Below are 26,123 nucleotides of genomic sequence, written 5' to 3' on the forward strand. Positions count from 1 at the left end.
CCAGTAATTGTTTTCCCCCCATCCAAACTATGTGTTCTGTTCAATCAAATAAATATTATAGATTACATCCAGGGCAATCATGATGTAGATTAATTAGTTGTCCAGTTTCCAGCTATATTGGGCTGTAGGCAGTGACTTTAGGGCTAGAGGGAACAGAAGTCACTCTTTGAACATGTTCTTACTCTTAGGAAACCATTTTGTTTTACTGTCTCACAAGCAATTGGCACTGTATCTCAAGACGTGCAGTGAGTAATGAGTGCATCATTACTTACTGTACATCTTGAGATACAGTGGCAATCTAAACTGCAGTATTGCATATAGGGTGGGTCCAGCCTCAAACCAAATTATGAGTAACTATCCCTGTATTTACGACCTTATTGCTATAGTATCAATAGAGAGACCAGTGCCTCTGCTGATTTTCCCTCTATGGGTCCAAAGGCCAATTCCTCTGTTTCATAAGTGGTCACAGATCTAACATGGTGGTCAGTGAATCAATAAAAAAAGGAACTCTACGGAATGTACAGTGATGTCTTTTTTAATCAGTTGTGTCTAAATAACCACTTAGCTGAACCAAGTGATACGCTTATAATAAATCCATATAAATTATTCCATTCGCAGTTTCGTTGAAATTGTTCTCATTCAAATCAGTAGAAGTGGGTGAAGGTTCAAAGTTAGCATGGGGGGCTAGTCAAGAGCTAAAGAGCCCAGAGTGGGCCAAATGCACACACAGAAAGGCTAAGGAGCTGACTTTGCTCCTGGCTCCAGTAACTCTGCGTCAGTCTGCATGACCGATCAAAGTCAAAGTGCCATAAAAGAGATGTGTCAAGGCAGGGAGTCACCCTCTTCCTTGTTCCTGGTATCCAGGTGGGTTCTGTAAGGGCTATTACAAACACATAAAATCCAGAGCTAATTGTAGGACTGAGGATTCAATGAAGACCATCCTCACAGGCGTTATAAGGTACAGAAAAGCTCTAGGGTGTTTTGCTGTGTCTCTTTTTGGTTAGGACATGTGAGGATTTTAATTGTTGGTCCAACCTTTTACATTACTCGTTTAAGTAATTCATTTAAGAGCACTGCTCTTTGATTTACCTAAGCTTTGTGTTGTTTGTCATGTAAAGAGCTTAATTGCTGATGGCATTGAGCTTTGTATTGTAAATAGTATGCTACTACTGTATTATGTACATTCTAATATATTTTCTACAGATACTTCTGGCAAATAGATAACTTGTGTTCATGTTTTTCCGTACTTTCAAGGAATAGGAGGATTACACTCTGGTAATGTTGAGAAAGGTAAGATCATCAATGTTTTTTTTACCTTGTTGATCGTATGAGATCAATATAAATGTACCTTTCCTGCAAACCAATATGACTACCAGTACAACCTACCCATAGCCTTGACTGTAGCCTTGACTACCCATAGCCTTGACCATAGCCTTGACTGTCATTCTGTTACTGGTTTAGAGTGAAGTCCAGCCTGCCAATATTGTATAGATGTTATCCAACCTCAGTGTTGAGGTGCAATTCTGTTTCCGTTCCATTAAAAAATTGGTTTGGAAATATAAATGTTTGGGCCAACATCAATGCAGGATTCAATTCTTAATCTGTTGCTTTAGTTGACATTACTTTTACCCTTCCTTGACTAATGCTCTTTGTTTTCAGGGTGAATGGGTCTGGGTGGAGTCCAGTATTGGGGTGCCCATTGGAGCACGGGTCAAGATAACAAACACTGGCAAACAGCTGCTGGTCGATGACGAAGGAAAGGTAACAATATGTCTTATTTATAACATATACAACATGGTATCCTGCATATGGTCCATTGAGGTCAAAATCCAAAATAATCATCTTTGATCTCAAATATACAGTTGGGGTTGTCTGCTGTACTGTACACATACTGTGTCTGAATCAGCCCATGACTTCCTGTGTTGTCCTGTTTTGTTGTTCAAGGAACACAGGGTGTCCCAGAAGGAGGAGAGCTCAATCAGGGTCATGCACCCCACCTCTGTGGAAGGGGTGGACGACATGATCCGTCTGGGGGACCTGAACGAGGCCGGGCTCCTCAGGAACCTTCTCGTCCGTCACAGGCAGGGCAACATCTATGTGGGTCCCTTAGCTAATCACACTTATGGTCTTTGCACACTGATGCCCTTTTTTTCGTATGAGTATTTTTAAATCCGTCATCCGAAAAAAAACTTTATGCACAGAGACCTTGCACACTGACGTCCGATGTGTTTTTTTTATTTTATTATATTGACGTTGCGAAATCTCGCAATATGCAAAATGTAGTCATCAAGCAGTGAGGATGATTTTGTGCTCCTGTCACTTCTTGAGAATAGAAAAAGAAACAGCTATATAACCATGCTGAATGATGTACCTATGCATTGGCAGTCTGTGACAGTGTGTGCACCTGCCCGGACCTTGCCCTTCTGCCTGAATTTGAGTATGATGCTACCCAAATGAATGTTATTGTTTAGTGTCGTACGCTTTCGTGGTATTATATTGTGTGAATTATCACCTGTATGTTGCTTTTCTTTAACTCGACTAACCGCCGAGATAATACTTGAGACATGTACTTCCGTAAGCATTAATCCAACTGTCCTGCAGTTCTAACTTGACGATGTGTCCCTTACACCATGGCAGAGTGGTCAAAAGCAACTCTCAAAAGGCTTTTGACGGACGCGGAAAACGCAGAAAATCAAACCTGTTCCCGATAAAAATGATGATGCATGAATATTTTGGATTAGGTGTGCAAGCGTGATTGACACATGAGTTCTAATTCTTTTTAAAAACGGACGTAAAAAACGGACTTTACTGTATTATATGTGTGACCCTTTGGATTAGAATGTGGGGTTGTTGGTGTGCTTCGGTCAATATCAAACCCTATGCCGTTGTGTTGCGTCCACTTTAGACCTACACAGGCTCTGTGCTGGTGGCGGTGAACCCATACCAAGAGCTGCCCCTCTACACAAGTGAACAGGTGAAGCTGTATCATCGGCGCAGGCTGGGCGAACTGCCCCCACATGTCTTTGCCATTGCTGACACCTGCTACTTCAACATGCACCACCACCAGCGGAACCAGTGCTGTATCATCAGGTGAGTTTAGAGGCTTTAAAAAAAAAAAAATCCATAAGGACTTATGTAATGCTAAATCGAGAGAGATTTCATCAGGCATTGAGGAAGACAACGATTTACCTGCAATGAGGAGCTGTTTTTACCTTTTTCAAAAGGTTGCCATTGAGCTTGCACTCTCTCTCTTTTTCTGCTTCTACTTCTCTCTCTCTCTCTCTCTCTCTCTCTCTCTCTCTCTCTCTCTCTCTCTCTCTTTCTTTCTCTCTTCCTCTCAGTGGGGAGTCAGGTGCAGGGAAGACAGAGAGCACCAAACTGGTCCTGCAGTTCCTGGCAGCAGTGAGTGGACAGCATTCCTGGATAGAGCAGCAGATACTAGAAGCCGACCCCATTCTGGAAGGTAGGCTACTTTCTTCTTTTCTAGCTCAGCTTAGGCTGTTGTTGCACTCACTTATGTGTGGTCCTTACTGTGTCCCCTAGCACTCACTTATGTGTGGTCCTTACTGTGTCCCCTAGCATTTGGCAATGCCAAAACAATTCGCAATGACAACTCCAGCCGCTTTGGGAAATACGTGGAGATCTTCTTCAACAAAGAGGGTGCCATCGAAGGAGCTCGCATTGAGCAGTACCTACTGGAAAGGTCTCGTGTCTGCCATCAGGTACTCAGTCAATCCAAACAAATCAGCTTGCCCTGACGTATTGCAGATGTTCTTACCTTTCTTTCAACAAAGTTTTGAAAATTAGGAAATCAGATGGCTAATTGCCTTATAAACGGATTTGCTCTCAAGACTATGTAAACCTGTTGTTAATTTTGTAAATTTGTTGTTAACAGCCAGTTAATCTTTTTGATAAGATCCATCAAATTCATGACTAGATTGTTCAGTATCCAGGTCAAATGATCTCTCATCTTCATGTGAATGTAATGCAAAATTTATCCCTAATTTTAAGGCTACAGAGGAGCGAAACTACCACATATTTTACTGCATGTTAGCAGGGATGACAGCGGAGCAGAAGAAGAAACTAGCTTTGGGAAATGCCACAGAATTCAACTACCTTAAGAAGGTAAATAACTACTTTATGACCAAGGTTTTATTACTTAGGCGGGTACTCATATCTTCCCTAAATATTACTACAGAGTAACTGAGGTACCCTAAACAATATTGATCAGCATACTGTACATACCTACCTCATACTGTACATACCTTTAGAATCACCATTGATAGAGACAAAGGGTTATAGCTGTCACTTCGTCAAGAGATGGAGCAGTGGGATGTTACCTCTGACCTTGTGTTCTATAGGGTGACAATATTGACTGTGAGGGTCGTGACGACTCCAAAGACTACATCCGTGTCCGCTCCGCCATGAAGATCCTCACCCTCACAGAGACCCACTGCTGGGAGATCCTCAAGTTGCTGGCTGCCCTCCTCCACCTGGGCAACATCAGCTTTGAAGGTGGGGTTCTGTGGGTGAATGGCCTTGGTGGTATTACCTGGATTTATAACCTATGACCTTATTGATGACATGTCCAATATTGACCCCCCCAAAAACACACACAAAACCTCAGAAGCCAAATATTGTGAAATGCCAACATTTGTGTTAATGTTGTTGTTCTTTACTTTCAAGCCGGCGATATCAATAACATGGAGAGTTCTGATATCAGGACATCAGATCACTTCACCATTGCAGCGAAATTGATAGAGGTGAGCATTTTTGTAACCATTTCACACTCACGCATCTGTATGTTATCACATACTTTTTAAATAATTGTGGTGTACAATATTAAACGCACAACGCATTATCTGTGCCATACTTTGACATAACGAATCCTGCCTGGTCCGGGTTCATAATTTTGGGAAACACCTTTTCAAGTCTACGGGCCAGTACTTTTGCGGGCCAGTACTTTTACTTTATCTTATAATCCACATTGAGTAAGCTGATAGGTCTATATGAGGAACAATCCAAGTGAAGTGAAGTGAACAATCCAAGTGAAGTAGACTAATGGAAGCATATCTCCAAGAGGGTGGAATATCACCTTTTTTAAAAATGTATTGATCGCTAACATAAGGATTGGGCGGATCTCAGGCCAAAATTCGACTCAAAACCCGTCTGGGCCCAGACATTTCCCATTCGGCATGGCTTGAATCGCAGCCCAAACTTCTTCCGGTGTGAATGCCGCATTAAAACTCGAACAATCCTCCTCCGTAATAGTAGGTGAATATATAGAGATATTATTTAAACAGGAAGCAATGTTGGCTTTGGTCTTCTCTGAACTGTAAATCTCTGAACGTACTGTTGATAGTCAGTGGATCACTTGAAACATTGCCGCACAGTGTTCTTATCATATTAATTGAGCGATCAATGTTTCAAAGTACTTTTGTTTAGTGAAAAAGTAATAACTTCTGAATGTGACGAGTGTGATCCATGTTGAGTTTAGTTCTAGTTTTCACTAACACTGTTCACAAAAATTTGCAGCTGATGATCTTCATATTCGAAAAAGTTTAAAAGTCTTTGTTATGCTGTTTTTTAGGAGGCATCTCTAACATACTGTAGAGTTATTGTTTGTAGCGGAGCGGAGCAAAAATCTCAAGTGACCATCTTGCCCCGGGTCACGTGACTGGTGAAATTGGTGAAACTCGTAGTTCAATACTTTTGATAGATGTTCATTTGTAAATGATGTGTCTGTTTCCTCCAGGTGCAGTCTACAGCTCTGGCCGTGAGTCTGACCCATCGCTCCTTCCTGACCAGTAGAGAGAGAGTCACTAAGCCCCTGAGCACTGAACAAGCCTCTGACTGCAGAGACGCCTTTGTCAAGGTAACTAAGCTCTGCCAATCAGGGTGTCATGGTAACCAAGCTCTGCCAATCAGAGTGTCATGGTAACCAAGCTCTGCCAATCAGAAGCCTATTTCACACATCGTTCCCTGTAATTTCCATGGAATCCCAAGCTGTGTTGACTGGGCATTTCCGCCGTTCACACATGAGCCAAATGCCGGTAGATTCCTGTGTTGCTCCCTTTCACACATGTCGGTAATTCCCTGGTTGCGCGATCTACTTGAATCATTGCATTCAATACATGCATTCAACTGGATGCAGAACTGGAGGGGGACGGGCGCGTGGGACTGCCATGTACCATATATATATCTGCCTTATCATACCTCCATTTTATATAGAAAAATATGATGATAAATACATGTGGGACGGAGGTATGATACGTGGCAGATATGTGGTGTGTGGTGGTCTTGCACGCCAGTCTCGTTCCAGCGAGTCAACTCGTATTTAAAAAAATAAAGCCTTTCCACCAAAGAACCGTGTGTATATATATCTGCCATATATCATACCTCCACTATGATTGGAAATTAAGTAGTGTCCAGTTGTGGAATTATATTTAGCAGTAGCGATATTCAGAGTCTGGGGCAGTTCTTATGCACTCTGCCCTGCCGGTTGCGTGATGCAGGACAGCTGTGAAAGGAGACTGACCAGGCAATCTTAAGGCTTCTATTCACACTTACCGCGACCCGGTACTTTCCATGGAATTATACATGGTCTCGACCAGGGTAAATGCCCGGGCGGATTTCCCTGGTCAATCGCATTCAGACATACGCCGACCCTGGAAATTGCATGGAATCTACTGGGAAGGCTTGTATGTGTGAACGGGGCTAGAGTGTCAAGGTAACCAAGCTCTGCCAATCAGAGTGTCAAGGTATCCAAGCTCTGCCAATCAGAGTGTCTATGGACTGCCTGAAACTGCCTCATGGATTTATACTGGAAGGAGTACCTTTATTTCGATACTCCGGAGAGTTGATAAGTCCGGAGATGTTGGTTTCCCCATAGATCTTTATTGCCAGCAATAAGGCCGAGCTACTCTGGCAAGAAACAACTCCAAAACACCACTCAGCACACACCTTTATACCATTTCATGGTGACCCATCATAAAATCATCATTTACATAGGCGCCCACATTCCTGGCTGCCTTCCTGGAGCCTATTCCTGTAAACCCATTTGATCATTGATAAGGCGCTTTTGTCTCAGTTCCCAGACACTGATGTTGATTGTAGGCTGGTGGGGGCTTGACCGCTTCCCCTGGCCCATCTCCCCGAACACATGACAAATTCCTCTGGCTCCTTGAGTTCATGAGGTCATTTCAACATGTACAGTTCAACACAATTTAAGCTTTTCAACATACACATTTGAACCCACAATTAAAGAGAAATCCACCATAGTATCTATGAAAAGTGTATGTTATTTCTTCCTTACTATTCCTTCTTTATCTAGGCGATTTATGGCAAACTGTTTTTATGGATTGTTGGAAGAATAAACTCCGCCATCAACAAGACCCCAACTAACGGTCCTAAATATGTCCGTCACTCCATCGGCCTGCTAGACATCTTTGGGTTTGAGAATTTCCAAACGAACAGGTGAGCTGTCTGCTGAACCCCTTCAGTAAGCGAGGACAAGCCTCTGACCTACTAGATTTAAAGAGAAGCGAATGTGAAATGCACTGAATGTGACATTTTATACTATATTAAGTCTATCATTAAATCATCAAAATGCTGTACATATGAAGTAATCTAAAATGTATTGAATTATTCATTCTGTTGAAACGTCCTCCAACCATTTTCCTTTGAATTTGTGCTGATGATCTGACAACCCAAATCTGACAACCCAAATACATTTCACAGCTTCGAGCAGCTGTGCATCAACTTTGCCAACGAGCAGCTGCAGCAGTTCTTTGTGTGTCACATATTCAAGCTGGAGCAGGAGGAATACACCAAAGAGGAGATTGTGTGGAAGAACATCAGCTTCAGTGACAACCAGCACACCCTGGACCTGCTGGCTGAGAAACCCCTCAATGTCTTAGCCCTGATCAACGAGGAGAGCCACTTTCCCAAGGTACCATAGCAACATTGTCTTCCTCTTGTCAGCAGAGAGAGGTCAATATGAATGTGATGGGTAGTTTTGACTGAATGCAAAACAAATTCTGTGTGAAATTTGATTAGATTATAAATTACTTCAGTTTACTTCATTTGTGGTGTCAGACACCTACACCCACATAAAAACACATAACAGTACATAATGATATATATAAAACATATATACGTATATATATATTACAAAATACAGTCACTATACATTTACTGTCCATCAACGACTACAATATACTGTATAGGCCTAACTGGTAACAGTCAGGTTGTAATACACGTAGGTCTAGCCCTCATTTAATCACTTAAAGCTTAAATGCTGGCAGAAAGCTAACGAGCCCAAAGCTAGTGAGTGCCTATGGTCAGTTGAATTTCTGAATTATGAGAACTGAAGGGAAATTACCCCATCTCTAATGTGATCTTGAATTCACTGGTGAGAGGTGAGGCATTATGAATTGGTGAGGTATACTGACAACCTTGAGGGTTCATTGCAGGGCACTGATGTCACCATGTTGAACAAGATTAACGAGGTTCATAAGAGGAGCAACATCTACATTCCGTCCAAGAGCACCCACGACACGGAGTTTGGGATCCACCATTTTGCAGGGGTGGTGTACTATGACTCAAAAGGTATCCAGAAAAAGAGTGGGAACATAAAACAGCCTTTTGATCAACAGTTGACATTTTTCATCAAATGTGCATGAGTATAAGCTACACATATAAAGAGATGAATGCATGTTACTTGAGTGAGCTGTCTGTTTTCATATAGGATTCTTGGAGAAGAACAGGGATGCTGTCAGCTCTGACATCATTAAGTTGATTGACATGTCTAGCAACAAGCTGCTCAGGCAAATCTTTGAGACAGAGCTCACTGCAAATGCAGTCAAGGCCCCAAGCAACAACAACAAGATCGTCATGACACCTAAGGGCACTTTACGGGTGAGTAATAAGCCTAAACACCACAACGAAACGACGCCGAAGCCCAATTTCGGGGTCAATCAGATCTCTGCCTAGTGACTCTATGTCATCGTTTTCAACACACACTCCCGTATCTCCGACCACACGACTCCAAATACGATATCGAAACACCCTCACAGAGAAACACCCTCACAGAGAAACACCTTCACAGAGAAACACCCTCACAGAGTTATCGTATCTTCGTATCGTCACCCTCACAGAGTTATCGTATCTTCGTATCGTCACCCTCACAGAGTTATCGTATCTTCGTATCGTCACCCTCACAGAGTTATCGTATCTTCGTATCGTCACCCTCACAGAGTTATCGTATCGTGTTTCACCAGTGAATTTGGCGGAGTCAAATCAAATTGTTTTGACTTTTATTCTGAAAAATGTAAATGTAAATGAGTGTGTCATTGATTTTCAACAACGTTGAAATTTATTTACATTTTTCAGAATAAAAGCCGTTCTGGATTGAACTAGGCGGAGTGATGGTAGAATATGGAGGGTTCTTGGATGTTACATTGCAAGAACCCTCCCATTACATGTAGAATGGTAGAACCCTCCCCCTACATGTAGAATGGTAGAACCCTCCCCCTACATGTAGAATGGTAGATATGGTTTGATATAGCCTCTAATTTATACATCTGTATACACCATACTGTACATAGCTACCTTAACTGTACATAACTGCTATCGATCGCTTGTATATACCTCTAACTAGCGTACTTGCCATACTGTAGTTATCACTATCATGTTTTATATCACTATTTGCATTTGCACTTGTGGTTAGATGCTAAACTGCAATTCGTTGTCTGGTACTTGTACTCTGCAATGACAATAGAGTTGAATCTAATCTAAATTCTTCTGCAGAAATATGTGCATGTCTGCTTTCTCTGGGAGGAATAGCAACTGTCTGTCTGTCATCATCTAAAATGGATGAAATGGGAGAATACTACTTCTCGATTCCCATCCCTAATGTATAAGCATTTTTTCTTAAGGCAAAAAGTTCAGGCTTTTAAAACTAAAAACTAAAGTACTGCACTGATAATTCCAGTCTCTCCACATGACAACTGGCTTTCCCATAATGCATAATTATTGACAATGGTCTACAATTCAGAATCAAAACACATTTTTATTATCATTCCTTTCCCATACAGAACCAGAATGACGGCAGGAGGCAGGTGTCTACGCTGAGTGGTCAATTCCGCCAGTCTCTAGACTCCCTGATGAGGACCCTCGCTGCCTGCCAGCCATTCTTCATCCGCTGCTTCAAACCCAATGACGACAAGAAATCTAAGGTAAGACTGTGGTGCCAGCGCAAGGAAACCATGTGTAACCATGGTCAATCAGTTGAAGGAAGGACAGGCAACAACTTATTTTAATCACGTTATTCTCTCCTCAGTAGTGTGATTCTGGGTGGCATAGAAGACATAGAAAACATAACTTGTCTTCCTTGTGTCTGCAATTTTTTTAGACCTCTTCAGATAGTAGTCTATTCTAGCACTACTACTTTCTTTCTATTTTTGATAATAGGATCATTTGTTTACAGAATTTCCTTCAAACATTACAAATACATACAAACACAATATGAATCTAAACGTGAAAGCTATTTACATTATGTGGAGCAACATACCTGGGTGGAAGACATACAAAACATAACTTGTCTTCCTGGTGTCTGCAATTCTTTTAGACCTGCGTATGTAAAATAAAATACAATATACATTTTGACATCGTCTGAGCTAGCAAATAAAACGCAGGAACTGGAATGTGAAACGTTGCTAGCCAGTATACAGAAATCTGGGGTAGTGCTGCAAAATGTTCATAAACTTAAATCAGTGGATACAACTATACAGAAATCGTTACAATACATGTAAAAACAAAGGGCTGCTCAAACACAGCGAAATTCATCCATATATATATATATATACTCATACATACTCATATATTTCTAACTCTGTTACATACAGGACGTATGTAACAGAGTTAGAAATATATGAGCTGATTCAGTTTATATGGCGCAATGTCAGGGTCAAAGTCACACCACACAATGTCCCATTGCACTGTAGCTATGTGTATTGCATGGGTTTTCAACATTCACTGACTTTAAGTAACACCAAACTATGAATAGTATATGGACAATGTACTGCAACTTGTTGCAATAAACATACAACATCCCCTCCAGGGCCAAGCTCATCTCTGTCTTTCTCAGGTCTTTGACAGGGAGCTGTGCATGCGTCAGCTGCGGTATTCTGGTATGATGGACACCATCAGAATCCGGAAACTGGGATATCCGATCCGCCACACGTTCAAGGAGTTCCTGCATCGTTACAGGGTGCTCCTGCGGACTACTGTCTGTGACCCCAAAACTGTGAGCCTTCATTATTCAGGAGGAGGAAGAAGAGGAGGGTTGTTAGTGCTGATATCTACCATTGTTGCCTGTATTATTGTGTTCATGGTTTGGTACCAATCTTCTCCTTTCTCACCCAGGAGTCTGCAGCAGACTGCTGTGATGCCATCTGCAAGGCTGTGATCACAAGACAGGATGGGTGGAAAATTGGCACGACAAAAATCTTTCTAAAGGTAGAGTAGAGTAATGGAGTCCCGACAGTCCCAAAATGTAAAAGAAAAAGAGAAACTAAGACCCTAACTAAGACCCTAACTAACTCCAGCCTCTCTAATCTCAAGGCTGCCTGCCGTCCTTACTGAGTTACAGTTGAAACATTCTTGTTGAAACGTTTATGTTCTGAGCCCTCCATCCCTTTTCCTGTCAGGATGCCCATGACTCCCTGCTGGAGCGGGAGAGAGAACAAGAGCTCAACAGGAAAGCCGTCATCATCCAGAGGGTCATGCTTGGCCACAAAGACAGGTAAGGAGGAGAGGGAACTGGTGCTGCCACAGCTTTGTGTGAGTGAGAACCCTGGCAGTGGAGTTTTGGCATGGTAGTATCATAACACCACTTGATGCTCTTCTGAAATAATCTTAAAAACTCTATAACCTCTAATTGAGTGATATAGCTATCACCCCAGGCACGCAAATCACAAGTCCTATTCCCCCTCTTGCAGGAAGTGCTTTGTGAAGAAACGGAAAGCTGCTAAGGTTGTGCAGAAATACTGGAGAGGTTACAGAGAGAAGCAATTCTACCATAAGGTACCGTAAGCCACATTTAAATATACCAATGTCACCCGCGTCAACATGAAAAAAACATGAGGAATGTACAAGACTTAAGAATTACTCACAAACAATCTTGTTTATTGAAGACCACTGTATGAGGAAAGCACATGGGTGCTCTGACTGGGATTATGTGTTTCAAGAACATTCAACCTGATCATCATCTTGTCTCTCCTGTCGTTGGAGCAGCTCCAGCATGGCTTTGAGCGTCTGCAGGCTAAGATCCGCGGTCGACGGGCCCGCCTGCGGTACCTGCGGGAGCGGGCGGCAGCCATCACCATGCAGACACAGGTGCGCGGCTACCTGGCCAGGAAGAGTTGGAAGCGCAGGAAAGAGGCGGTCACGCTCCTCCAGGCCCACACTAGAGGGATGCTGGCCAGGAAGACGGCCAACAAGAGACGGACAGATGTGAGTGTCTGATATCTTCTGAGAGACAATGTGTTGTTGATGTGGTAGAATATCAGCTGTGTGTGTGTGTGTGTGTGTGTGTGTGTGTGTGTGTGTGTGTGTCTGTGCGTGTGTGCGTGTGCGTGTGTGCGTGTGCGTGTGCGTGTGCGTGCGCGTGTGTGTGTGGAGGAATGTTAGGGACCCTTGTGAAATAAGATGTCTTGCAGTTCCAAAAGCATTTTAGTCAAGTAAGTAGTAATTAGTCAAGTGTGTTATCCAAGTAAAATGGTATTGTATGGTACACAGAGTATACTGGGTAAATGAAAGGCAGTTAAAATACAACTACATGTTTGAGAGACACACATGTGGTTAACAACAGCCTTCCTGTCCACCATTCAAGTGGCAGATAACAATTTCAGAGGTGTCGCTGAGGCCCTTTATGCATTGTTCCGATATGGTGACTAGACAGACCTGCTTGATAGTATTATCATTAGAGTAGAGTAGATTAGTTTCAACTTTATTGTCATTGACAGAAGTACAAAGACAACGAAACACAGTTTGGCATCTAACCAGATGCAATAGTGCAAAAGCCATGAATGTATGGACAGTGCATGGTGGGACAGTATAGGGTATTACAGTGAGCATAAATAAATGAATATAAAGTCAGTATACGTGCAATGAATATGAATATAATAAGTCAATATATGAGCATGAATATCAATATGATATGTACAGGAAAGATATATACAGTGTGTTATGTACAGACATGAGCAAAGATATGTACAGTTAAGATATGTGCAGTATGATATGTACACAACAAGGGCAATGGATATCAATACAATATGTACAGTTAGGGCATATGTACAGTGTGCAAAACAGCAGTGGTGCAAAAGCTAAACTGAAGTCTTGAGTGGTATAGGGGGGTTTGAAATGTTCCTCCTGTTGGGGGGTGGAGTGGGGCTGGGTGGGGGGGTAGAGGTATAGGGGGGGGCTAGGGGTCAAGGGAGGAGGAGGAGGAGGAGGAGGGCCAACAGTCCGTGAGAGGGCTCTTCAATGATGCCTCACACCCTCCGCAGACACCGCTTTTCAAATGTCCTTATGTGTGTGTGTTGTATGTAAATAACTCTTTACCCTCTCTGTGTGTGTGTGTGTGTGTGTGTGTGTGTGTGTGTGTGTGTTAGGCCTTCCTCTCAGCCCAGGAGCGGAGGGCTCAGGAGCAGGCAGCTCGGGAGCAGCAGATGGAGCTGCAACGGAGGCTAGAAGAAATCCTCAGACAAAAACAGCTCGCCGCCACAGAGTCAGTCGTTCAGACAGAGCTGGAGATAGTAGAGACAATATTTGGTTTTCTGCCTGCAGCTGCTGCCATTGGAGGACGGGAGGGATTGGCTCCTGAGGGATTTGAGGTTAGGCTAAAACCAGTGGAGGATTAGTTCAATACTGTACAATTGACCCCATATTCTTTGTCTTTTGTCTTCCCCCATCACCAAGTAACGCTGCTAATACATTTCCATTCTTCTATTAATTACTTGGTAGTGCCTTTTAGAATTGAACGTTTTCCAAAACGTCCTGATACTTAGAATTTGACATGTTGACAAACTGACCGCTGACCTGATGGGACGGTCTGTTTGTCACCAGGACCTGGAGAAGCAGAAGCCACAGCAGATAGAGCGGGAGGTTGAGCGGGAGGAGCCCGTGGTGGTGGTGGCCCCAGTGACAGTGTCTGTACCAGTGCCAGAAGAGGCACCTGTGGAGGAGTACAATGATGATGATGAGGAGTTCTCCTTTTCAAAGTTCAGCGCCCTGCATTTCCAGCGCTCTGCCACCCACTCCCACATCACCCAGAGGCTCCGGCATCCCCTGCTCTACCACGACGATGAGGGAGACGCGCTGGTAAGATTGAACGTTATTGAATGAAACGTTTTTGTTGGATAACCGCAGAGGAAAAATGTGTCCTTTTATGATTTCCTTCAATGCAGGGTTCCCGCGCGTTCTCGCGTCTTAAAAAGCCTTAAAGTCTACAATCCAGCAATCCAATTTATACGCCCTAAAAAGGTCTCAAATTACAGTTATTCGGCCTAAAAATGAGATCCTGCAAGGAAATCAGTCCGACCACATCTATTTACATGGAAATTAATCAAGCTGGAACCCAAAAAATACAAATTTTTGTCTGTATGGCAGTGAAATCCCTAATTTCATCACCTCGAGGATGACAAGAAGCTATGGTGACGAGAACAGGTCTAAAATTCTTAGGAACCCTGTCAATGATAACCTCCCCTTTTACTTTCCCTCTTGCCTTGTTTCTCCCCTCTCCCCCCTCTCCTCCTCCTCCTCAGGCCTGTCTGACAGTGTGGTGGATCATACTGCGTTTCATGGGGGACGTCCCTGAGCCTAAACAGTCAAACCAAGAGCGCCCCACCCCGACAACCAGCGACATCATTAGGAACTTGGGCCACGGGCAGGGTAGGAGGCTCAGCCATCTGGTGGGACTGGATCAGGTACAGCACATTTCACTAACCAAGCACACGCTGTCAGTCTCATCCAACACAACAGAATGATACACACAGTATTTTTCATCAGAAAATAAAGTTATATTTATAACCAAAGATGCCCTGTACTTTTTTTCCCCCATCAGAAAATACTTCGAAAAAATAAAAAGAAACTAGGTGGAGGGACGGGGAACAGAAGAGCTTCAACTATCTTAGAAGAGGTCAGACATTCTCATGATTTGTACTCAAATAGTGAGTATTCGTTGCCAAATAATATGCTAATGGAGTCCTTGTGGTTCTCCAGCCAGAGATCATGGATGAGGGAGATGGGGGCATTTTGATTGGAGAGGGGCCCACTTTGTATCGACCAATGTCATCACTTGAACAACTGCACATTATTGTCGGATACGCCATATCCAGGCCAGACATAAGGTAAGGAAGTGAATAACAAAATGGTATCCAATTCAATGTTTAGAAAAGTGTTTCGTTGAAATTAAATAACATCATATATGAGTATGTATTGATGTCACACTGTAAAAACACAGCTAGAAGCCCTCTCTATAAAGCTTTCTATTCTATTCTATTCTACTGTACTCTACTCTACTCTACTCTACTCTACTCTACTTTACTCTACTCTACTCTACTCTACTTTACTCTACTCTACTCTACTCTATTCTACTCTATTCTATTCTACTCTATTCTATTCTACTCTATACTATTCTATTCTATTCTAGGGATGAGATATACTGTCAGATTTGCAAACAGCTGGTGAACAATAAGAACAAGAAGAGTGCCCTGCGAGGCTGGATCCTCCTGTCCATCTGTCTGGGGATCTTCCACCCTACAGACCTGCTGATGAACGTCAGTCAAAAGTGGACATATTTTCACCCCCATCATATATGATAGTATACTCGGTATCTCCTCTCTTGTCAATCTATGACATATACAGTGCAACAACCCCTGTTCTATTCTATTCTACAGTATTTGGAGAGCTTCCTCCACAGAGGGCCAAGTGGCTATGGACCTTACTGTGCCAAGCGTCTGCGTCGCATCGTGGTCAACAAAGAGAGAAGTGAACCCCCCTGCTGGATAGAGCTGCAGGTAAGAGAACTGTGTGAGTCGGATGGAGCTAGAGAAGGTTGTAATTGCCTATGACACATAGTTACACTTTTAAGTAAGAGGTAGGAAGAACAAAAAGTTGGCAAATACATAAGCAGGTGAGAGATGGCAGCGTCTAAGCTAGAAGTGAAAACGACAATGACAGTGAAGGTCGATACTGATATGTAAACACAATCAACTCAGAGAGACTAAGTATCCTCCCTGTCCCCCGTTTCCCCATGGAAAGGCCACCAAGACGAAGAAGCCCATATTGGTGTCTGTGGCTCTGATGGACGGCCGCAGTATCAGCCTGCCCGTGGACTCAGCCAGCACCTGCACCGAGGTGTGCCAAGCTCTCTCCAAGAACATCAGCCTCAAGGACAACTATGGCTTCTCCCTCTACATCGGCCTTTACGATAAGGTGAGAGAAGTCCTCAAACGTTTACTGTAGGAGTAACTGATACTGGTCAAAGTGCAGATGAATAGAAATTATTAACATTGTAGGTGCTGAAAATCCAGTTTATGTATATGTTACGTACATGTGGGAATACGGTACATGTGGGAAAACTAGGGTTAGGGTTAGGTGCTACGTCGACTTGGTACATGCTGGCATGTCTAACCCTAACCCTAATCCTATCCCTAACCCTACCCCTACCCCTAACCCTAACCCTAACCGTAGCACCTAACCCTAACCCTAGTTTTCCCACATGTACCGTCTTCCCACATGTACCGTAACATATATATGACATTTAGCTGACGCTTTTATCCAAAGCGACTTACATTGCAGTGAGTCAGTGGATACGTTTTTCAGTAGTTTATGGTTCCTGTGGGAGCCGAAACCACAACCGAAGCCATGCTCTACCGACTGACCCATAGAGGGCCATGCATATTTAATATCAGTCATGATCAACAACCTGCTAAATTTCATCATTTACCTTCCTTCAACATTGAGAAGGGACTAGACTTAGGCCCAATAGGGCTATTCACTAACCCTGACGTCCCGCCTCGGGCAGTCCAATGGAACAGCCTTCCCATAGAAATACACCATGCCATCGGTGCGCGATTCACAGAACTCTGAGCACAGGTTGCTAGCCAATAGAACATTTATTCTGTCATGAACTGGCCTGATAATGAAGCATTGTTCTTTTTTATTTGATGACGTGTTTGATCAATTGATAGGATGAAACTTAGGTCGTGAATGGATCGCGAGCGTCAATGCTTTTCCACGACACTTCTGATGACGTATCAGGGTCTTGAAGGGTTGTCCTTGTGGCTCTGTTCGGAGGCCTTGGCTCCAAAGTGAGTGGCACTCCAAAATGAGCCATAGGGGTTGGAAAGGGAAACGGGATTGGGCCTTAGACTAACATTTATTTAGGTTTCCTAGAACCATATACAATATATTGACTAGCGCTTCCCTTGTCATCGTGCCACGTCCCAGGTGTGGTCTCTGGGTAGCGGTGGGAAGCATGTGATGGACGCCATCTCCCAGTGCGAGCAGGAGGTGAGGAGGAAGGGCGAGGAGGAGCAGCACGCTCCCTGGAGACTGTACCTGCGTAAGGAGCTCTTTCTGCCCTGGCACGACAGCGCGGTCGACTCCGTCAGCACTGATCTCATCTACAAACAGGTCATCCGAGGCCTCAAGGCTGGGGATTACCATTCTGACAAGGTGAACCATTTTTTCTACATTACACCACACCCCTCAGCCTCTCCACCCAGTGCAATCTGGCCAGGTGAACCGTTTTCATCACCATCCTAAACCCAAGTTTAGTTACGTTCTACAGTACACCACCCCACAGTCCCACCCAGCTATGGTGAGCCATTTTCCCCCACATTTCCCCACACAGTCAGTGTGGATAGCACTACAACAATGCTGCCATGGTAACAGGAGGGCTGCACGTCTCTCTCTGAGCATGGTGGGGTGCAAACATTCTCAATGTCCAATGAAAATATCTCCACTTCATGAAACTCATATAAATAGTTATTCGCTAAACATTGCTGTGTTGCTGTAGAAGTCATTGGACATCATTGTGTGTGATATTGATTGGACAAATCATTGGACATCATTGTGTGTGATATTGTCTTTCGTCTAGGAAGATGATTTAGTCCAACTGGCAGCAAAGCACTACTATGTGCAGTTTGGGTCAGCCAGCAGTGGGGAGAATGCAAAGAAAGTGGTGATGGAATGCATCACCACCACACTGATCGAGACGAAGTCACAAGCCAAGTGGGTTCAGCTTATCACCACAGCACACCAACAGGTACGCTGTCACCCAGGTGCATCTGTTCTTTCCCAAATCAATTGGCACTATATACTGTAAATTGGGGTTGGGATCAATTAGAATTGAAATTCACTCAATGCAAGAACAAAAGTCAAATGGAATTGAGTTGATTACTTGAAACGTCCTCATGGTAAACAATGGACCATTTTCAGTTCACAAACAGATTGTCATCTTTATTTATCCAGGTTAGTGTCATTGAGATTAAATATATTTTTCAAGAGAGACCTGAAGAGAACTGAGCATTATTTAGACTGTATGCATAATCCCCTGATGAATGCTCAATAAAATGAGGTTTTGCAGGCTGCTCACATAAATGGTAGAAGGAGCACCGACAGCGTGAAGGGTGAGGTGGTTGACTATGCTCGTCAGGAGTGGCCAATCTTCTTCTCCAAATTCTATGAGGTTACGATGATGTCAGGTGAGTCGAACAGGGGTGTCGCTGTATGAACAAGATAAGATGAACAAGATAAGAGGTTCTATCTTACTTTAAAGTGGCAGTAGGCCAGATTGCAGAAAACTGTACCAAGGTGCAGTCATGTGTGTATTTAAAGCATATTTCCTGCATTTATACGGAATTTAACAAGACTCATAGCCCCTCTAGTAGGTCATTTAGACTTAGAGTACAGTCTTCAGTTTCCGACAATTCCATTTTGATGGAATAAAGGTGGTCTGAGATCTTCTGCCACCCTGCCAATGTCACTACTGAATTGCTACAGCTACCAGGGTCATTTGGCAATGTTTGAATGATTACAATTTGCCTACTGTCACTTTAATCAAACACTTTGACACGTTTTACTGTCTTCATGACATTAACTACTGGTTTCACAACTTGGACTGATGATGGTGGTTGTCTGTGATGTGTTTGTACATCAATAGGACCTCCTCAACCCAAAAGCAGCTTTATTGTGGCCATATACTGGGATGGGATCTTTTTTATGGACGGCAAAGAGAAAAAGTTCCTGGAACTGTCTTACCCTGAGGTGACTGGGGTCAACATGATGAGGTAAGGACAGCTAGTCCAGTCCAGGATGTCCTCTCAAATATATCATATTTATAAAATATAATATAACACATGAATAGATACATAATAGAACATACTTTGTTATATGAAATATAGAAAATGTTATTCATGTATGCTGCTTGTCGTCTGATCTGCGTGCCTCTCAGTGACAGCAGGACCAGCGGTCAGGAGCGGTCTGTGTGCCTGACGACACTGAGGGGGGAGTTCGTGCTGAAGGCTGTGGACGCAGGTGACATGGCTGAGCTGATCCAGATGTACCTGGACGGACTGAGGGAGCGCTCAGTGTACGCCGTGGCTCTGCAGGATGTCAACAGACAGGGTATGAGACGAGTACAACTCGCTTGTTCATCGCTGAGGCTCTGTTGTTTCGTAAATGATAGGCTAGGGCCCAGCAAAAGGAAACATAGAAGCACATCATAGTGCAGTAACTTTGACTGCAGAACATATCTTGGGGCGTTATTATGTGATGTGATAGTGTATTGTATATTGATATTGATTAAGACTTTTTACACTTCAGGTGCATTTTCAACATTAAATTCGTTAAATGATAACGAACAAGCTTTACCGAGACAATACTTATTTTCAAAACTATACTCAGTACATGTCCATTTGTACATTATGATGTCACGTAGCTATAGTCTCTTTCATTAACAAATGGCGCCCTCTAGTGTTCAGGGGAGAACCAGATGAATCCACATAGGATGGCTGTGAATTTTGATGAATATTTTGAAGAATTAAATTATTAAACAACAAAAACTTAACTTAAGTTAGCATTTATAAAGAGTGACCTAACTTTATTAATCTCTTTCTCTCTCTGCAGACGACCCTACGTTTCTAAGCTACAAGAGAGGAGACATGCTGGTCATGGTAAAAGACGGAGAATACTCCCCCGACCGAGGTTGGGTCAAAGCGACTAATGAGCGGACTGTGAACACTGGTGCTGTTGCCATGGATACTGTCCTGGTTTTGCCAACCCTCAACAAGCCCAGTGACACCACACTGGTATGAAGGCAGTCTCTCCCCCTTTCTTGTATCTGATAGGACTGAGTAGATAGAAAGCAATTGAGTACACCTATTCTCAAATCATTGGTGAAGTTGCCCCTACTGTAGGCATGGCTTAGTATAGGATCAGCTTACACTCCACATTCCTAACCATCACCATTAAAACACAAAACTGAAACAGGACCAGAGTCTAGGGACAACTTCACCCTACTCCTTGTGGCTTGGCTAATTGTGTTGTTGAACCACCAGAGCCTGCTGAATCTGAACCCAGACCAGAAAAAGGCAGTGGTCCAGAACGTGGTCCAGAGGGGAGAGACTGTGGCCCCTATTTCACTGAAAGAGTTCTCCTTCGAGTACTTCAGGTATCCAATCACAATATTCCCTCTAATATCTATTTGGATTCCAAAACTGTATGGGACTTTAAAGTAAAAAAAAGTATTTCAGAGATGTCTACTTACCCTGCTATCCTCCCTGCTATCCTCCCTGCCCCCTTCCCCCATGTGGTTGTGGTCCACAGGCAGCCTGGTAAGGAGGGGGGCCGCCAAGGTCTGGCCAGAGGGGCTGGCAGAGAGAAATTGTGGGCCAACTCCAGAGAGCCCCTCAAACAGCCTCTACTCAGGAGCCTGGTCGGCAACGCGGACCTCAGCCACCTGGCCTGCATCTGCTTCACTGATATCCTTCACTGACAGACTCCCTGCCCTCGGAACTGTTGGTTATATACGTATCGTTATTCGGGATAACGCTGGGTAATAGTGAGGAAGAGTTTGGATTGTGGTACGGTAGAAGAGACGACGGTGTTGGTATTGTTGGAATGGAATGTTGGTATTCATTGGTACTGGATACCTTTTTAGAAAAGGAGATCTTAAGAATCTTTTTCTTGAGATGATTTTTTAGAATGGTGAAAACGTCGGTACTGTTGCTGCTGCAATGTCATTACAGAGCATAGGCGTAGTGGATACCTACTGAAGTTGTTTCTTTACAACTAAGAAGAATGGAAAAAAAGACTTGTATCTTTAAATTAACTGATAGACATGACTAGCTGTTTTTTCTGTAGTCCTTAACCTTTCCCTCACCGATCTTAAAGTACATGGGAGATTACCCCATCAAACAGGTGCGCAGTCCCATAGAGCTCACTGACCAGATCTTTGGCCCAGCAATGGAGCATGTGGCTTTACAAGACGAGGTCTACTGCCAGATCATGAGGCAGATGACCAGTAACGTTAGCAGGTACTGTATGTGTGGTACTGGCCAATAATGCACTGTAACATGTTTAGAATGTCTTCCTACGTACTGTATATGGCAATAATCAATAATGCATCCTCCTTGTCTATCCCTCTTTCTATCAACCGTCTTCCCTTCCTTCCCTTCCTTCCCTCGATCATTATCCCTACTTTATCTCATTCATTCTCTTTCTTGTTCGCTCTCTTTCTCACTCTCTCTCTCTTGCTCTCTCTCTCTCAGGATGAGTGTAGACCATGGCTGGCAGCTCATGTGGCTGTGCACCGGCCTCTTCCCTCCCAGTCAGACCTTGCTGAAACACACCCAGCGCTTCCTCGAGTCGCGCCCCAGAGAACCCCTCCATGCAGACTGCCTGCAAAGGCTACAGGGAATGCTCAGGTAGGGGCTGCAAACGCATATGTCATGATCATGTTTGGTTGTATAGAGGTTTTACATGCAAAAGTGAGTGGGAGGAGCGCAATAACGCAATGGTGGTCTGTTCCAGTATGCCGCCCAGGAAGCTTCCACCTCACCAGGTGGAGGTTGAAGCCATTCAGAAGAACAGCAGCCAGATCTTCCATAAAGTGCACTTCCCCAACGACACAGCTGAGGTACAGTAGGGTACGACCTTCTATAGTACTTGCCTGTGTAATATTAGTGTTACCCATTTATCTGAAAGAACAAGAATGTGTGTGTTACTCATGTTTAGCTCTTCGAGGTGACATCAACAACTAGGAATCGAGACCTCTGTCGTAGTATCGCCTCTCAGCTCTATCTGGCCTCAGCTGACGGTTTCAGTCTCTTCATGAAAACAACAAACAAGGTTGAGTTGAAGTTTCTGTTAGAGCACACTCAAATTAAGATCAGTGTTAAAGATGCAGTGTATTTATTTGACTGTGAATGATTTTTACTGTCAAATTCATGCCTTTTTGCCTTCAGGTGGTGAGCCTGGATGATCAACAATACTTTTTCGACAGTTTGAAGCAGACCAAAGATCAAGAAAGACCAAAGAAAACAAAGAAAGTCAAAGAGGGTAATTTATATAATTCAATCAATAGGCTACAATGAACTTATGATTCCCACTGGGACCATACGTACTGACAAATGTATGCACTCACCGCAATGTCAGTCCCTTTGGAGTGTGAGCTGGCATATATTATGTTACACTCAGCAATTGAAATGTTAGCCAGATAGTCTTACGCTAATGATAACCAATGTACTAACAGTAGCAATTATGCTAATGGTATGCATTAGCCAATATTTAAAGGGAATGTTGAGTATAGCTAAGGGAACTGTGTATTGGCTCCTGGGTGTCAGAAAGCAGATGACTCAGACAACAATGTAAGACTGGGCACAGTACAGGTCCTAGCAGATGACTCAGACAACAATGTGTAAGACTGGGCACAGTACAGGTCCTAGCAGATGACTCAGACAACAATGTAAGACTGGGCACAGTACAGGTCCTAGCAGACCACATGGGCACGGCACTTTGTTGTTATTTGGTCAGATTCTAAATAGCAAGAGGTAGACCTCCAGTGTTGTCTACAAAGGGAGGGCATAAAGAGTACTATTGTAAATAACAGGCACAATGATAATAATGCACTTGTGACAATTCACCAACAGTATCTCTCCATATACAATAATATACACTCTTAATAACACCTCTCATAAATACACAGTAATATATATATTTATTTTAATTGTATTATTTTATTTAGTCAGATTTTCTCCACAGCCTTTTGTACAGTCATCGTTCACATTAAAATAGATTAACCACATACCTTCACTCTAGTTGATACACCAAGATGCTTTTTACATCCATATTCCTTTATAATAAGTGGGAGGAGTCCAATTTGTGGCCGCAATGAAGTGAGGGTGTACTGTATGTTCACAGAAATTCTATGTTAGAGTGAAGTATATGGTAGAGTAGACAGTATGGAAGCCAGTATGGAAGCCAGTATGGAAGCCAGTATGGAAGCCAGTATGCAAAAGGCCTCAACTGGGTTTGCATTTCAGGAGCGCCGTCCATGATGCCCTACCTGGTCATCTTCATAAGGAAATTGTGGTTCAACGTGACTCCTGGAAGAGACCTGACGGCTGACCTAAACTTCCATTTCCCACAGGTGAACACAGTTTAAATGATCATGCAGATACGGTTGTAAACATAGCTTTTACTCTCAGTTCAGAGACATACAGAACTTACATCTTATGTTTGTGCGAGCATAATCCTACTTCACTCTAGAGTCTAGAAGATCACTGGTAAGTAACACTAACTGGAGGTTGTGGCAACTCTCGTAAACAAACACAAGGCCAACACATTGCTTTATTCTAAGCGGTAATGTATTCCAATGTAGACATTGGAACATAGCTAACACACAGTAAATCTTCCTCTCATCAGGAGCTACCAAAGTACCTCAGGGGATACCACAAGTGCACCAAAGAGGAGATGATTAATCTGGCAGGACTCCTATTCAGGGTCAAAGTGGACACAGACAAGTCCCAGTTTGTGATGATCCCCAGGATGCTGAAGGAGCTGGTGCCAGCTGACCAGATGAAGACCATGTCCTCAGATGAGTGGAAGAAGGTAGGAAGAAGGAGAGAATATGAACTGCGTTTTAACTGAGACATAGGCTGTAATAGACACTCTGCTTCTCACTTTATTTTGCATACTATTACACACACACACACACACACACACACACACACACACACACACTCACTTTAAAGCAGATGCCTACATATGTTTTTATACAATCTGAAATAAAAACAAATCCATTATGGTTGTTGTAACAAAGTAATTAGTTCATCGTATTACATCGTATAAGGAGTTTTGTGACTGAAGCCCAATGCACATGGCGTGCGATTTTGTCGCACCGCGAATTCGATTCCATTGTTTTGAATGAGACAATGCACACGGCGTGCGATGCGATTTTGTCGCACGACAACATTTGATTCTCCATTCACACCCACACACTTCGATGGTGTGAATTGAGAATCGAATGTTGTCGTGCGACAAAATCGCACGCCGTGTGCATTGGCCTTTACGCAAGTGAAATAAGTAACCGTCCACAAAACACTCCTTATTGCACTTAACTAATAACATGCTCAACTCCATGCAATGCAATTACAAAGCAAATACCAGTGTAATAATACAATGTTGTTACGAAAGTAATTACAGTTACCACACAACTTAATCTGAAGTGTGACCGGTTGTTTTTGTGAACCCCCCCCCCCCTACCCCATATATAGCATATCATTTCATCATACAACAAGCAGGCTGGGATCACAATGGATGAGGCAAAGGTAACCTTCCTGCAAACCATCGCTAGCTGGCCAACATTCGGCTGTGCTTTCTTTGAAGTGAAGGTGAGTTGATCGCAAGCAAAGCCAACTTAACACAGAAACTATTCTTGCTGGTAGCATGTTATGAATAATTTACAACTTTCCTGAAGGTGGCACAAATGTGCTCAGAGGATGCACACAAGACAAATTGTTATTGACCTTCTTTCCTCACAGCAAACATCTGAACCAAGCTACCCAAGTATTGTATTGATTGCCATCAGCAAGCAAGGAGTCAACTTCATAAACCCCAAAACAAAGGTAAAGGCACCGTTGCATTATATGACTATATGATTTTATCAACATTGTCAGTGACTTACAGTATATCCACTTTCATCTAGAGGACACAGACGGATGTTGCTTGAACAAGGCTGACTTTAACTTGCCTCCTGTTACACCTAAACTCAACAATACCGTATACTCAAATGTTCACTTTCTCTCAACTTCAGGAGTTGCTGGTCATGCACCCTTTCAGTCGCATAACTAACTGGTCCAGTGGGACCACCTACTTCCACATGACCATCGGCAATCTGGTGAAAGGAAACACTTTTCTCTGTGAGACTTCATTGGTGAGGGCTTTTCCAATTGTTTTCTCTCTCATCAAATGGGCAACATACTGAAAGATGTTTAGATTTATTAAACCAGTAAAGAAATCAATTACATTTTATTGAAGTAAATATTTATAGTAATTGATGTAGAAATAATATGTATATACAGAGCCATCAGATCAGAGTGACTTAATGCACTTGACTGGTGTAATAATATGCAGTGCACTTTAGCCAGTATTCAATGTGACTTTACACTATATACATAGTCTTATATATGTCTTTGCTTTTAAGGGTTACAAAATGGATGACCTCTTGACATCTTACATCAACATGTACGAGAATGAGAGACAAGCTGTCCGACCCAGAAATCAGCTGTTCTCATGATGCCTTCTGTGAACAGTGAGGTAGCAGATTAGCAATTTGATTTATAGTTCATCATCAGCTGACTGCAAAAGAAGAAGAAAAACAATCTATATCATTTGTCATTTTTGCAGGTTTGCAATGCTACTACTGTCGCTATGCAATGTTGCAATGCTACTAACTTGATCATGTTGTTGAGTAAATTACATGAACACATCCACACCACAAAAATATATAATTAAATTGAATCTCATCGGATTGCAATTGGCCCTTGGTG

The 26,123-nt window shown here is 43.0% G+C and overlaps 1 protein-coding gene across 1 annotated transcript; it reads left to right on the forward strand.

The window, feature by feature from the left end:
• Positions 1 to 1,665: 1,665 nt before the first annotated feature.
• Positions 1,666 to 25,870, forward strand: myo7bb (myosin VIIBb; the record flags this gene model as incomplete). Its single annotated transcript, XM_080544031.1, has 46 exons — positions 1,666 to 1,761; positions 1,945 to 2,097; positions 2,906 to 3,090; positions 3,342 to 3,463; positions 3,580 to 3,722; positions 4,012 to 4,125; positions 4,362 to 4,515; positions 4,687 to 4,763; positions 5,756 to 5,875; positions 7,334 to 7,476; positions 7,741 to 7,951; positions 8,475 to 8,610; positions 8,750 to 8,919; positions 10,098 to 10,238; positions 11,150 to 11,308; positions 11,428 to 11,520; positions 11,712 to 11,806; positions 12,003 to 12,087; positions 12,298 to 12,516; positions 13,677 to 13,898; positions 14,131 to 14,385; positions 14,829 to 14,990; positions 15,128 to 15,202; positions 15,286 to 15,413; positions 15,716 to 15,842; positions 15,963 to 16,082; positions 16,327 to 16,500; positions 17,518 to 17,745; positions 18,170 to 18,337; positions 18,659 to 18,776; positions 19,235 to 19,361; positions 19,526 to 19,698; positions 20,200 to 20,381; positions 20,631 to 20,743; positions 20,899 to 21,055; positions 21,457 to 21,608; positions 21,843 to 21,998; positions 22,105 to 22,210; positions 22,309 to 22,422; positions 22,539 to 22,632; positions 23,592 to 23,722; positions 23,998 to 24,183; positions 24,849 to 24,965; positions 25,116 to 25,199; positions 25,388 to 25,507; positions 25,778 to 25,870. The coding sequence occupies exons 2-46, from the start codon at positions 1,987 to 1,989 to the stop codon at positions 25,868 to 25,870; spliced, it is 6,360 nt and encodes a 2,119-aa protein (XP_080400157.1). The 5' UTR covers positions 1,666 to 1,761; positions 1,945 to 1,986.
• Between the last annotated feature and the right edge of the window lie 253 nt (positions 25,871 to 26,123).

Source organism: Nansenia antarctica (assembly GCF_963989245.1).
Source record: "Nansenia antarctica genome assembly, chromosome: 13".
Classification (NCBI taxonomy): domain Eukaryota; kingdom Metazoa; phylum Chordata; class Actinopteri; order Argentiniformes; family Microstomatidae; genus Nansenia; species Nansenia antarctica.